The sequence below is a fragment of the Danio rerio genome, chromosome 7 (genome assembly GCF_052040795.2).
Source record: "Danio rerio strain M-AB ecotype USA chromosome 7, GRCz13ab, whole genome shotgun sequence".
Taxonomy (NCBI): Eukaryota; Metazoa; Chordata; class Actinopteri; order Cypriniformes; family Danionidae; genus Danio; species Danio rerio.
In genome coordinates this window covers 47,186,994-47,202,373 of record NC_141027.1, presented here as the reverse complement: position 1 = coordinate 47,202,373, position 15,380 = coordinate 47,186,994, and the positions used below count along the sequence as shown (strand labels likewise).

Here is a 15,380-nt window from a genome sequence, read left to right as displayed (position 1 = left end):
ATCAGAAATAATTGCTGTTTTCTTCTCGCACATGCTGGTTTTGTGCGTATGAGTTTTGCATAATGACTCCAACAAGGGGTGTTGTTTTGACAGGTGCTGAAATCGAGTCGAGAGGAGAGGGAGACAAGGTTCAATTTAGTTTGTGAATCTTTTAATTGTTGCATGGCTAATTAAAATAAAAGAGAAAAAAAAAAGAGAAGAGAGAGAGAGACTAAATGTGTTTAATGCTGCTTGTGTGCATACATCGGCCCCGAATTGTGCCTCGACGTAAGACAGACAGTAGAAGAGAGAAAAATCTGCCGCTACTTCAACATACTTACCAGCTCTTCACAACCACAGCCTGTAGTTTGGAGTTTTCACAAAACAAATGTATGGCTAATTAGAGATACTCATTAAGGGAGGCAAGTCGAGTAATTATTTTACATCATGCCGCTGTTAATTGAATGATTCTTCAATGTCTTTTGAAAATATCTCCTTTTTTGTCGCTCCTTTTTCCCCCACACACACAGAAAGACGATAAGACTATAAACAGGTACCGTAGCCATATGCTCTTGAATGAAAAAGCACTTCAGTCGTGGTAAATGGGCTTTTTAAATATTGAACCGCTGCATGTCTTTTTAATATGGCTGATGTTAAATCTTCTTTATTCTGTCACTTTGATAAACTCCCCGAGCCAAACCGAGAGAAAGTTTCACTTTTGTGAGAAAGTCGTACAGTTATGCAAGCATTCTCTGTCCATAAAGCACTTTTCTTTTTTTTTTTTTTTTAAAGCAGCCTTCTCACATCCTGTTTAAGAAAGCCACTAATCTTATCAAAGCCATCAGGAAGTCAGAGTTGACTGGAAATGATTGCCACTCTTATTGTGTATATGATATAACATATGTATATATACTTTACATTGTTTTATTTGCAGTTTTCTTTGTCTGCTGCTCAATTGTTAGTCTGTGAATGTTAAGACGAGATAGGCCTACCAAAGCTGCGTTCCTTCTCTACATGTTCAGTCATCAGTGCTGAGCACAAGAGGAAGACCGTGGAGGCTGAGAGTGTGTGTTAAAAAGCCTCTCTTTATTAAGAGAAAAGTCTTAGTGTTTTATTGTGGGCTAATTGTGAGGGGAGGAAGTGTGTGTGGAATGGCTGGACTCTGGAGAGAGGGTGGAGGACCTCAGGGAGATCAGGGCACATGTTTATTTATCAGGCTTTATCGGAAATGGTGAGGCCACAGATCCCAGCAGGATCAGAGACGGAGAGAGAGAGAAACGCTGCTCGACCACAAGCCGGGCAGAAAACGTTTACCTCCATGCCAGCGTTGCGCTGTCACACAACTATGATTAAACGACCAAAGCAGAGCTGGTCCGACCTCAAAGGCTTTTGTTTATATGTATGAGAAAAAAAAAAATGGTTTATGATTTACGCAACCAGAAAGCTACATTCTCCAGTTCTTTTTATGCAAAAAGCAACAAAAATAAGCAGGTGTTGTGCAGTCTGTAGCTTTACAGATATTTTCCCATACAAATTAACAGTTTTCTACTTGATGTTTCAAGGACCCATTTAGGGCAATGCATGGGCAAAACTTAAAGATCAAGTGAGCAGTTTTTCAGTGTCATGAATAAATGAATAAATCAAATATGCAGAGGCAACTATGAGTAGACTATTAGTAGGTTGATTCCTCTGAATGATTCTCAAACTCCTAAGCTAGTGAACTACTGGCAAAATAAGTATTATTATTATTATTAGTAGTAGTAGTAGTAGTAGTAGTAGTAGTAGTAGTAGTAGTAGTAACAATGTTTAATTTAATTTAATTTTATTTAATTTTATTATTTAATTATTTAATTACTTAATTTAACTGTAACACTTTATTTTGATGGTCCATTTGAGTATTAGTAGACTGTCTGCTTAACATCTGTTGATACTGCTGCTTTAACAGACATGTAACTGACTATACGAAACTTTGCAAGTACATGTCAACTTACACTAACCTTAACCACAATTTAACAGTCTACTTATATTTAATGATAATTACTTGGCATGTAGGTGCAATGTAACTTAAATTCAACAAACAGACCATCAAAATAAAGTGTGATCATTTAATTTAACTTAACTCCCCAACATCATTGACCCTCACTATTACAATTACTGTTTTAAAGCATTTAGAAAAACACACATGAGTCTCTATACATTCTATACAGCTAAGCAATCTGCTGTATTAGCAGCAGTGATCAAAATCTGAGGGTCAAAAGACTTTAGAGTCAAAGCTAAGCCCATTTGACCTGGAAGTCACAGCCTGCCGCTGGAAGACCCTCCACCTGCAGCATTTGGGCAGCTGAGTTTAACTGATGGGGAAGAGACAGAGGCACAGTTTGAGAGAGCTCTGGGTTGGCCAGAGTACCAGATTCCACACATCTCCTCACTCAATCCCTCGTTCTTCTTCCCCTGGCCAGCTCGACACATTCTTATCCTCCTCCCCGCCCTCTGTGACCTTGAACATGATAACACATTCATCCTCTTTCAAGGGGGGCTGCCGTGGTGACCCGCAGTCAACAGGACAGAAGGCAAGCAAACGGAAAAAGAGGAAAGATAAGTTCATAAAGCCAAGAATGTTTTAGTGAAAAACGACCTCCTGGTATCTCTCAGTCCCATGAGACATGAGGTGGGCACGTGGCTATTTGGTTCTAATGCGTGGGTAGGGATTGCGCATATTACTCCCTTCATCTGTTTTGGTTTGGTTGGAGCTGCCATGTTAACATGTTGTGTGTGTTCCCATCGGCCGCCAGCACGCCTCACATACTGATCTCCGTATGAGTGCTGTCAGGAGGTCATGACCTCGGCATGCAATTTGGCTGTCAGAAGCTACAGCTGGATGAGGAAACAGGAGGTTTTTATAGTGTGTTGATATGGCTTGTTTACATTAAAACGCGTATAAATGTACTGATGGTCTAAGAAGAATTATTCCCTTAATAAATGAGAGGGTGGGGAAGCAACGACATTATTTTCTATAGTTTTTAAATGATTTGGAATAAATCATATTTAAATCAAATCAAGATTTTGTGTCTCCAAATTCAGAAAAAAAATGAATGTAAAAAATAAAATATAATTATTAAAATTATTGGGTTTATTTTAACAATCTAGGCACAAAGTCTGAAGTCCATAGCGCAAAAGCATTAAGGTCATGTCTGAATCCACTTTTGCTATTTTAAGGATGCAAAAATATGGTTTGCGCCATGGCGCATTGTCTAACACGGTTGTGCTTATTTTCTTAATGAGCTATGGGTGTGTTTTAAGCATAATGTGCATCACATCACAACCAATCAGAGTCTCAGCTCCTATTACCTTTCAGAGTCAGGTATGTCACACCATGGTGCATTTGCTATTTACAAAGCGGACTTTGTAAGTGGAAAAACTGAATGCTTCACTAGTGGAAAACAGTTAAACAGACCATCTGCAGCAGGAGGATAAAGAACAAGCCTCCTCCATTCGGCTTCCTTACTTTCTCTTTACTTTTACTCTTTACTTTAGTCCTTTATTTTTGTGTACAAGGAAATGGAGGAAACTCACTCCTCTGAAGATATCCATCAGTCTACATATTTAATGTCATTTGTTAATTTGGCAAAGATTTGTTCCAAATCTATTTCTAAATTCAGTTCTAATTTCCAGCAAATTAATAAATGAACAATTATAACAAAGCCTGGTCTAGTTTTATTCAAACACACGTTCTGTTCTTATGATCCATATAGTGATGCATATGTCTCCAAAACCCGACAGGTGGACAAATCTAAACTTCTTTTTATTAAAACTAATAACAAATTTTATATAATAAACAATACAACAAATAATAATAACATTAAACAAAAGCAAATTGTCATGAATTAACTGAAAAAAGCCCCCCGATAGGAAGAGGGCATGGAGGCAGTGGTTTTATATTTATGTAGAAAATAATAATTTTTGTAACATTTTATTCCTTTAGTTCTTTTTCATTTGTTAAGATATTTGTGTATTGATGTACATCCTGTGTGTATTAAGCGCTCTAAGGCACACAACTAGCATGCTCTGTACTGGACTTTAGACCAGCTTTCAGCTGATCAATTGAGCAGTCTGTTTTAGTTTAAAATAGCAACACGCCAACAATGCGACTTAACACACCTCCTTTCTAGACTGGAACACCCTCGAGTCCACAAATCTGCGCAAATGGATTTACAATTTAAACACTGTGGAGTAAAACATGAAAACTAGGGATGCGCTGGTCTGAAAATAGCAACAAATCGCGCCAAACAGGTCTTGCGCCTTATTGCGCTGGTTGTATGATAGAGCCTATTGTGTTTAAATATATACTCTCTGTTGAACAACATTCGGGAAATATTTTTAAAAGAATTAGTATTTCAAAGGAGGGCTAATAATTTCAGCTAGTGTATTTATAAACAGCCCTAGTAACTACATGACACCTGTTACACAGGGTTGCCTAAAACAGACATAGATCATCAGGTCTCTGTCACTTGATTGGCTGTGACGAAGCCAATCACTAGGCTCGGCATGTCTGAAACACTTCATATATCTATGAGAAGAGGCCTCCATCATCTCTGCTTTTTGTTTAACGCACACACATACAAACCCAAACAGTAGTGCACGCATACACACACACACACGCATGCACCCTTAACCCCTGCGGGACCTGACACTAGCACCCCACAAACATCATCCCCATTGGTAGAGAGGTTTAATCTTTCACTCTCCGCCATTTCAGAAGACCCTGACTCTTGTTTGTGCAGCCCCCTCCCCTCGATCTTTCCTTGCCTCCCTCCCTCTCCCCTCTCCATATTTTCTCTCCTGCATCTGATTAAGTTAACAATGTGGCGTTATTTGCATGCTGATTTGGCGAGGTCCCTCTCCTCCCCGCTCGCTCTCACAAACACAGGGGCTGGATCGTGGTAATGTGATAGCACAGCAGCCAGCCGATGCAATCTCTACCCCTCCTCCAAACCCAGGTGTGTGCTATCCACTTCGCTCTTAATTCCCTCCATGCTCATATTTTAGTCCCTCTTTATTTTTTCTGTCGTTCTGTGCCTTGTAAGGGTTGTATTATAATCAAATCTGGTGCAAAAAAAAAAGGTTGGAGGGGGAGGGGGGTATTCTGTCTTTTTTTATTAATTATAGACCGCGGCTGATGTGAATGTATTCCGAAAGCATCTTCAAAATAGGTCGGCATACAGTTTTCTATTCTTATCACATTTAAATGTCAACATGGTGCAAAGCTCTACAAATTAGTTCAGGCAGACTTCAACCCCCATTTAACATTTAAAGCTCCGCTCAGTAAGCCCCCAATGTGTGATTCAAATCAGTTTACACACACATAAAAAGGAAGCGGTGCGTCTTTCAAACTTCTCATTTCAATACTGATATTATTGCCAACCTTTTGCCAGAGAATGGGCTGGCAGAGAGGGGGAAAAAGAGCCACGAGATGAAGCAACAGAAACAATGCATTAGCTTTCATGAATTATATATCTGCCTTCATTCTGAGCAGATTCGAGGATTTTCGGAGCCTATGCATATATCCAAGACAGGAATGAATAAATCACGACGGTGGGGTCATTCCTTTTTACATGCATTGAGAGCCATATCGGGATAATAATGTCCACATAAAACACTTACTGTGGCTCATTTGGAATGCAAGCGATGCAAAAATTCCTCCCCGATTCTCGTATGTCAATGGAAATGTCCCGAGGAGAGAGAGCTGCTGTATCAGGACATTTATTTGTTACAGAAGATAGCAGAGGCGAATATTGAAGGACTGGGCTGTTTCTGATGACACCGGAATTCTGACATTGGGCGATGATTTCTGAGCTTCGACAGAGTGAAACGAGGGAGTTTACTTTACAGCCACAGGTCTATGTCTCCAACATAAAAGGTATTGTTAATCTTTGAAAAAGGGTACTGAAGCACCTTAAGATGTTGTAACTCAAGCCAAGCGGCTTCATAACCTTTGGTGTCTAATCTCGCAAGAGCTTCCAGTGCTAGAACAACGGCTAAGTCCCAGCTCCACACATCGGAGCAGGCTGCCCTGTCACTCAGTTGACTCAGCATTATAGGGCGAAGAGGCTAAGGGCTCAGGGGATGAGTTTCACACCTCTAGCTGTTTTATGCCAATGAGCGCCATGCATGACCCTGCAAGTCTGCTCCAGACAGCCCTGGAGGAGCACTCACTAGGCGTGTGAGGATAGGACGTGCTCCTCACGCCTCATTACCCAAACGTCCTATCTGGGTCCCCCAGTCACTATCATCAGAGCGGAAACGGCTATGGACGCGCCTCCATGGCCTCGTATACTCACTCCTTCATTTTAGCCTAGCACACTTACTCTACACTAAGGGGTCCTTTGCCATTGAAACTCCTTTGCCCAGGATTGGTGTTCATGTTGGTTGTCTCAAAGATGCCATTACACAGCTGTCTTTGAAATGAGATTACCAAAAACCCTTAGCTTCCCATTGGAGTAGTGCCAAAATATTGAACCTGCAAAAATATTTACTGATCTCAATGCCCATTTACTCTTCTGTCCTCCTTCAACTCGACATGCTGATGCAATGCCCTTACCTTTCCTCATAAAGCGAATGAAGACTCTTTGGCCAGACCTCAGTCGCCCTTTTTGGCTGTAGCTGGAATGGGGCGTTTTAAATGCACTATAAAGGCTATTTGCTCTAAATGTGCTCTGGGTGTGCCTAATATGTCCGCAGCCAAATGTCAAAAGAGTTATATATCCCTTTATGCACAGAAGGGCCCTCAGGGCTTTAATTGACTATGGTGTAAAGGGAGTTGAGGAGGGGTGAAGGAACATGATGAAAATGAATACTGTTCATTATCAGACAAACAGAGCCCAATGGCGCTCTTAAAATTGGCAGGGAGCGAAGATTTCCCAATGTTAAAGCACATTTGTCCGCCGAGTAATTATCGGACTGAACTTTCCATGGCATTGTTTCAAAATTATGAAGAATTATGCATTTTTCACATTTAATGTGTGTGAGTGGCAGAGGGCTGCCAACTGAAGTCGGTGCAAGTGTGTGCGCATAGCCTATCTAATATAAGCATACTCTACATAATTGAGTTAATGCAGGTATAAACGCAGGTCTGCTTCGCTAGGTTATAAAATCGAGTCCCAGCAGATTTGCTTTAAACTTCTGAAATGTATTACTCAACTTGTGTTTCACTCACATCTCTTTCAATCCGCACACATTACGCCCGTCTCCGTTACGTCTGCTTTCCCAGCTCAACGTCTGTGATATTCTCACTCTCTGCGCTGCGCTCGACAACCGCCTGGCAACTTCAAATATTTATCAAATGGAGGAGGGAAAGAGAGAGCCCTCTCCATCCCGCTACAGTCATTTACCAATTATTTTGAGTACCTGCTGACAGGTACGTGTCACAGTCAGCTACCCTTCCCCAGTCCTTCTCCTCACATGATTTACCTTTCCCCCTGCTGAGGAGGAAGCCGCCAAGCTACAGGCAGGGAGACAGAGGAAGTGTGGCAGAAGAGGGCTGCTGTGGCATACAGCTGAAGTTCTCACGCTTTGATTCAGGAAACGGTTGATTCGGAGGAGGAAAAAAAAGCCTCTCTTTGTCAATGCATTAGAGGCAGAGAATGACAGAGAGAACGTAGAGGCGAACTGACAATTGGGTCGGAATAGAAAACAACCTCATTAAACCAGGAGAGCGATATACCAACAAAACACCTATCAAGGTCTGTCACCGTATATTCTAGCGTTTGAAACAAAGAAAGAAACAATATGCGCACCTAAAGCATCACACACACTTTGACAGTGTGTATTTCAGTCTACATTACTGGAAAGCTGAGCATTGAGGACTTAAATATCTTTTTGTTGCAGCATAGAAAAGCAATGTTCTGTTTAAACAAGCAGTAAACCAATTATGTCTCCGCAGCATTTATATGTATGTGCAGAACAGTGAGTACAAAAAGAATACAGTCGCCTCTCTTTCTAATGTGTGTTTATATATATATATATATATATATATATATATATATATATATATATATATATATATATATATATATATATATATATATATATATATATATATGTATGTATGTATGTATATACACACACACACACAGACATATATGTAAGAGCATAGTGTTATGAGCCACAAAACACTAAAGACACGAAGTGCTGTTCTCATCAGAGCAAGGAATAAATGAACAACTCTCCAATGTGTGTGTGTATGCGCCTGGACCTCCTCGAGGGGGCACTTCACAGCACTATCAACGTTCTCTGTGCTCCAAATTGTCTGCTTTCTGTCTTTTGAGAAGCAGCAATACTCCATGAAAAACAGCAAAGGTGAAAAAAGAGAGATAGATGGAGAGAGAAGAGTAAATGAAGATAAGAGACTGGCTAAGTAGCTATTCTCTCTCACTCTCTTTCTTTCTCTCACACACATTGAGTGTCAGTGGCTGGATTACCAAGATTAACTAACATACAGGTTTGTGATTATAAAGGAAGAAATGACGTACAGCAGTTTTTTCTCAACTGGTGGGTAATGAAGATATGTACATAAACAATAATGTAATTTACTCTTTAACTAGCACAGGTGGATTGCTGGATCCTAACTATAACTAACTTAGCTAGTCTAAAAAAACTGTTCTTTATTTCTCAAAACAAACTTGAGAGTCAAGGACTGTTCATCCAAACACAAGTTATGTTGTGGTGATGCTGCTTGCCAGCAGTGGATTTGGAAAACAACTAAACTGTTAAATGCTGGTATGCTATGCAGGTAATTATAAAAACTGTGACCACAACTGGATATACCATGAACAAAATAATCAAAAGAATTCTCTCTAAAAAATGTATAAACTAATGATTAAATTTAAATTAAATACATACAAATAAAACACATTTAATTAGAAGTATTTGTTGCATTATCACTTGATAGTACATTTGATGTGGACATTTGTGCGAACAAACAAACAAACAAGTTAATTCATTTTTTTTACTTTTCAGTTAGTCCCTTTATTAATCAGGGGTTGCCACAACGGAATGAACCGCCAACTTATCCAGCATTTGTTTTACTGCGTTTCTTTAACGCAGATGCCATTCCAGCTGCAACCTATCACTGGGAAAAACATCCATACACACGCATTCACACATGAGAATTTTATCTTACCCAATTCACCTATACCACATATCTTTGGACACCCCTATATCATGGGGAGAACATGCAAACTCCACAATGAAATGCCAATTAACCCAGCTGAGGCTTGAACCAGCAACCTTCGTGCTGTGAGGTGACAACGCTACCTACTGTGCCACCGCGTCGCCCATTTAATTCATTCATTTATTTTCTTTACGGCTTAGTCCCTTTATTAATCTGGGGTCGCCACAGCCGAATGAACCGAGAACTTATCCAGCACATGTTTTACGCAGCGGATGCCCTTCCAGCTGCAACCCATCTCTGGGAAAACATTATATATATATATATATATATATATATATATATATATATATATATATATATATATATATATATATATATATATATATATATATATATATATATATATATATATAGTTATTATTATTAGGTGAATTATCCTATTTAAGCAAAATTTGTAATACGTTAACACTGGCCCTATAAACTAAGAGGAAAACAGAGAGAGATAGAGAGAGAAAGAGAGAGAGAGAGAGAGAGATATTCTGGCACTCTGTGAAGCTCACCAAGACATCTCTATTATCTCTCCACTATGTGACTTGCAGAAGAGAAGAATAAAAGGCAGAAGTGTCTGCCTGCTGTGATGTTTAGAGTTTTTCTGCTCTGCCAGAACCACTAGGTAGTTCTAATCCCACATCCTACCAATGACCCGGACCCGCTGCATTACGATCCTATCGGGCTGTGTGCGATACGCCTCTAATTGAAAAAGGCCCTGCACCATGTCTAAACCTCTCCTTGCAACTCCAGCGCATGTTGTGTCTGCTTGCAGAATCGGATCTGTAAGAGGCTTACGAGCTCGTGTGCATGTATATGTGAGTGTGTTATGCTAAGCACGCATGTGGGTGTTTGTGTGTACGCGTATGTGTGATACGTTTAAAACAGAGCAGATTGATATTTGAAGCAGTCAGGCAAAGGAAGGAATTAACCACCTTTACTTGGTTTTAATTACAACGAAGTCCACCTCTGTAGCAGAGAACTAAAAATACACGCAGGGTTTCCCAGTGGGACTGAAGTTAGCATGCCTTACGGCTGCTCATACCTCAAACACACACACACACACATAGCAAAGACTAAACTTTAACACCAGAAATAAAGCAGGCCATCCTCGATGTGTATTTTGGGATCTCAGTCTAATTCAATAAGATAATGCTACAAAAAAAATGATACATCAAAAAAAGAAAGAAATGGAAGAAAAGGAGAGAAAAAAAATCAAATCTGAAAAGAGAGAGCAAAAGGCACAGGGGAATAGTAGATGAATCCAGGTCTTAGGGGTGTTCCAGCGAGTAAAATAAGGTTGAACCTCAATAGGATCAACATTCAGGGCAAAACTGCAATAAAAGTAGAAATGTGACAGGGAAAATGATCTGTAATTAGGACAAACAGCACTAAAAGCAAGTTCAAAGATAATTGTTTTTGGAGGGGCGTGTGACTGACTGCCAGGATTCCCAGGGTGGCCAGTTTGCTTGCATGAAGATTGAAAGAGAGAGAGAGAAAGAGAGAGAGAGAGAGAGAGAGAGAGAGAGAGAGAGAGAGAGAGAGAGAAGGAAAGACTGCATGATAAAAGAAAGAAAAGATGAAGGACTCTGCAGAGAGAAGAAAAAAGGTTAAGAGGGAGGAAGAAACACTCAACAGCAGGACAGAAGGAGAAAAACTGATAGCGCAAAATGAGCAAGGGGGGTGATGGAAAGTCACTGAAGGTAAGATTCGAAATATTTAAAGAGAGAGTGTGAGAGAAAGTTAACAAAGACACCCTACCGAACAAGCACCAATCCATCATAAGACCAGGCATAAAAAACAACAAGTGTCCCAACACCCTTATCCCCACACACATCTCCACACAAAGACTGCTATTGTTGGCGGTTTTCAAAACACTATGGCCTTTGATGGATTCTGCAAGCTAAAGAATAGCTGCACAATAGATGGCAGGGGTCAGGGTATAAAAACGCATTATGAATTACATTTTCTTTTCTTTTTTTGATGTTTGTAAAACAGCCCAGGCCCCACGTTTTTGTATTAATCACCTGAGGCGGGTGTTGCATTCCCAAGGAGATTCGCCGGCCAGGCGAGCAGGAGGAGGAGGAGGAGGGGGGACCTGCTGGCCTTCCTTCATAACTTTACATACACTTTCTGCCTGTCCCTCTGTGTATCAGGAAGCTGGAAAGCAGCAGGAAATCGTGACAATGTGAAATGCTATAAATGACATAATTTTATTTTATTTGCAAAACTGCCCGGGCAGCCCTTTCCCCCCCATTTCCTCTCTGTAAAATGAAGTCACACTTGGCGTGTGTGAAACATAAGCATAATTGTGCTTGAACTGACTCAGGCAAGACCTAAAAATACACACAATGGCAGTGAGATGAGCAGAGACAGACAGAGATGGAGGACCGCTTGTCCTTTAGCAGTGCGTGCATTCTCCTTATTTTCGCACACATGCCAATAACACGGGAATAAACGGATGCGAGAATTAAACCTCATTGTCCGCAGTTATGTCCTGCTATATTTAGTGCATGTTTTATTTTCTGTAGGATGCGCCGGGGTCGCTTCACATCGGCAAAATATTGTGTCGCCAGCGCTGTATCCGTCTCTATCTGTGCATGTTTGAGAAGAAAAAAGGGCAGAAAAACAGTTCATCCGTGCAATTTTTGCAATTAAAAAAGACACAAAAATAATTATTCTGCAGCACACTCGAGCGACACATCCTGAATCCATGAAGCACGGATCACGTGTTTAATAAAAAGGTTAATCAGTTGTTAATCAGAGGATTAATAACTTGTTATTTTCTTTACAAAACCATTAATATTGTGCCATAAATATTTAATGCTGATGGGTGTGCTTTTTTTCTTCTTCTTTTTTTCATTGGACTGGAAGAGAAGACTGTGAATCAGGAATCCACACGCTAATGTGCATTAATCATGCTTTGTTAAAGACAAACAAATTCCTTCATGTTTATTAATACAACCTCGGAGACAACAATACACTTTACATTATTTAGAAAGTTATTAATAAAGAATTTATCAGGGGTGCCACCATAGGACTGAGAAAGCTACATGTTGGCTAATGTATGTAGCCCACAGTCACAGACCCTCAGGACGAGGATAATTTTAATGTTAATTTGGTTTTGAGATGGCTGTACTCAAAGTATTGCTCTTTTAGGTGAACAAAAGAAAGTTTGGGGAAAGAGTTCTTGTCCCTTTCTCAAAACAACAACGACAAAAAAAAAAAAAAAATCCCTGCCAATCTGCTAATCAAAGCAAAACAAATATTGCATTTCTCTCGCTCCATTTGTTTGAACGAATATATCACATTCCCAAAATACTCGTTCCCGGTTCAAATGTAATTAAATTGTGCCTTTAGTGAAAACATGCAGCAGTTCTCCAATTAGTTCTGTGTTTGTCATTCAAAAAAAAAAAAGGAAAAAAAAAAAAAGGAAAAGAAGTACTGGACTTGGGCACGCCCAAGGCACTGTCGCTTTCCGGAATGAAGTGACGCCTGTGTGTTCGGTAGGTTGAACATCAACGCAATAGTTTAGTTTTTGGTCTTAAGACTATTGATGGAGAGAGCAGAGTACACAAACAGTGTGGGTGTTTTGATTGAAGTGAGTTAAAAATACAATTCTATTGATTTCAACTGTGATAGTGTTTGAACAACAGGAAGCGTGAGGGGTGCATTATGATGGCACAGACTCTGTGATTGACTGATTAAAGAGCCATACATGGTGCTTTGTAAAAATAATGATACGAATATGTTAGGCTGGAAGTGTTTGATTTCAATTGCTCTGAAACCGTTAAGTACTGTAGTTTAAGGTAAATTGCGAGGCACAAAGATAGCTGTCAAGACACTAGAAGATGTTTGTCTGCGTTTTCTTTTTCGCTACTTTACACAGACTCTCTTTGGCTTTGATATTTATTTTCACCCTCAAGCCCTTTTAATATGTCAAAATCAACCCTGCATGACTATCAGTCCTATAATGTTAGAAACTCCAGCTGAAAAACAGCTGAAAACTTGAACAGACCTAACTAAATTGAATCTAATAAGAATAATAATAATAATAATAATAATAATTTTCACAGTGATGGGGAAATTTGCAGCTGGAAAGACATCCATAAAACATATGCCTGATAAGTTGGCAACCCCTGAATAATAAAGGGACAAAGCCGGAAAAAAATGGATAAATATTATTATTATTATTAATAATAATAATAATAATAATAATAATAATAATAATAATGATTATTATTATTATTATTATTATTATTACTATTATTTTTCCAGTGATGGGAAAATTTGCACCTGGAAGGGCATCCAGTGCGTAAAACATTTGCTGGACAAGTTGGCGGTTCATTCCGCTGTGGCAACCCCTGATTAATAAAGGGACAAAGCCAAAAAGAAAATGAATAATAATAATAATAATAATAATAATAATAATAATAATAATAATAATAATAATAATAATAATAATAATAATAATAATAATAATAATACAATTAAAATAGTCAAAGTTTTTGCCAGGGAATTACTGTTGCTATTTTTGAACTATCGAATATAATGTCTGAACAGCAAGAAAGCTCTTAACAGATATAAGAGACCATCATGGAACAGACTTAAAAATATATAAATATAATTCATTTTCAGTCAAAGTAGGGCTGTACTTTGATCGAATAACTGAATGGATTTCTCACCAAATGCAATCCATCTACTTGTCAATGCATCCATCCATTCTCTCAACACTCTAGTAGTGGCCCCGTGCCGTCAGAAAACAAATAAGTATAAATATTGCATGTCTACGTGTTTTTAATGGATATCAGCTGAGAACGACTTGACTGAAACCTCTACAAATCTATGAGCCCGAAGCCACTGGTGAATAATTGTCGAATAAAATGTTTGCTGTGCTTCACACTCTCTTTCACATTAATAAATGGAAAACATGGCCATGACTCCATCCAATCTACCCGTTTTTTATAGACTCCTTTGGACCAGACGCCCTTATGGACTTCATCATAGGGGTTGGGCGATTTGGCCTAAAATCGAAATCTCGATAAATAACTCGATTACGATTAATAAACGATTTGATTATTTATGTATTTTTTTGCCCTCATAGTTAAAAGACAAGATTTGTACAGTAAATCAGCTCACAAATTACAAGTAGGAGATGTTTGTATGACGGGTGCATTACTTGATTTAAAAATAATTAAAGGAAACACACACTATCTACAATCTATGATTATTTATTGAACATCAGCATTGGACAACTGAAATTAAAACATACATTGCCTAAACCAATTTCACTTTCTTATACAAAAAAGTGATAAACAACTAACAACTCACACTTTTGTAAACAAAATAAATAATTTTCAATGTTTTTCATATTAAAGGTAGAAAATAAGTAGGATCTCTTCTTAATCCTGTAAATATTATATTAAACAGTCCATTTTTTGCATCTTCTGTAAACAAATATTTTAACTCAAATAATAATTTTGATGTAATGGAAAACATGTCGTCTCAAGGCATCTCTGGTGCAGCTTCCAATCATCGCCAATGTATCGCAAAGTAACACAATAGTAACAAACAGAGCTGGGTTACGAGACCCCACGCGCTGTAGGGGAAAGTAATTGAAAAAATTGAGCTGGAAAAAGTTGTTCGATTATTGGTTCTGAATGACGATTTTGATTATTTTTCGATAAATCACCCAGCCATACTTCATCATCAAGAAGAAAAAAAAAAGAAATCTTCGCAACACCATTGTGCCACCCCTGCGTGGCATTTAAACCACCTTCGCCCCATTGTCTCCAATGAGAAGCAAAGCCACAGAGACAGAAAGCGAAGGAAGAAAGAACAGGAAAAGAACGAGTCTGTGCCAAAAAAGAACCCGGGAGAAAGTGGGAGAGAGAGATCCATTTTGTGTTTCGGTTAAACACTGATTTCATCACCGGACTAAAACACATAACTTTAAAAGCGAAATCAAATATTAAAAATGACAGGCGGTATAAGTATGGTGAGTGAGCCGGGGTCACGGAGGGAGGAGGCGCGGGCGGCTTGTCAGCCACTATCTGTCAGAGTGAATTAGAAACAATCAGGGGCGACTGAAAGGGAAGGTGATTGTTATTAAGCAGCGGGGCTGCGAGCAAGCTCCCCCAGATGTGGCCATGCATATAAAAGAACAGGAAGCCAGCAGTTTAAT

At 39.1% G+C, this 15,380-nt stretch overlaps 1 protein-coding gene across 25 annotated transcripts in view; it reads right to left on the bottom strand.

The window, feature by feature from the left end:
* znf536 (zinc finger protein 536) overlaps positions 1-15,380 on the bottom strand; it is a 497,364-nt gene that overhangs the window by 164,251 nt on the left and 317,733 nt on the right. For 14 of the 25 annotated variants that reach the window (XM_087261688.1, XM_087261685.1, XM_087261686.1 and 11 more), the window contains one exon: positions 11,224-11,356. The exons of the other annotated variants lie outside the window; for them this stretch is intronic. In XM_087261688.1, coding sequence (XP_087117814.1) covers positions 11,224-11,312 — 89 coding nt within the window. In that variant the 5' untranslated portion in view covers positions 11,313-11,356. The remainder of the gene's footprint in view (positions 1-11,223; positions 11,357-15,380) is intronic. 25 annotated transcript variants of the gene reach the window in all.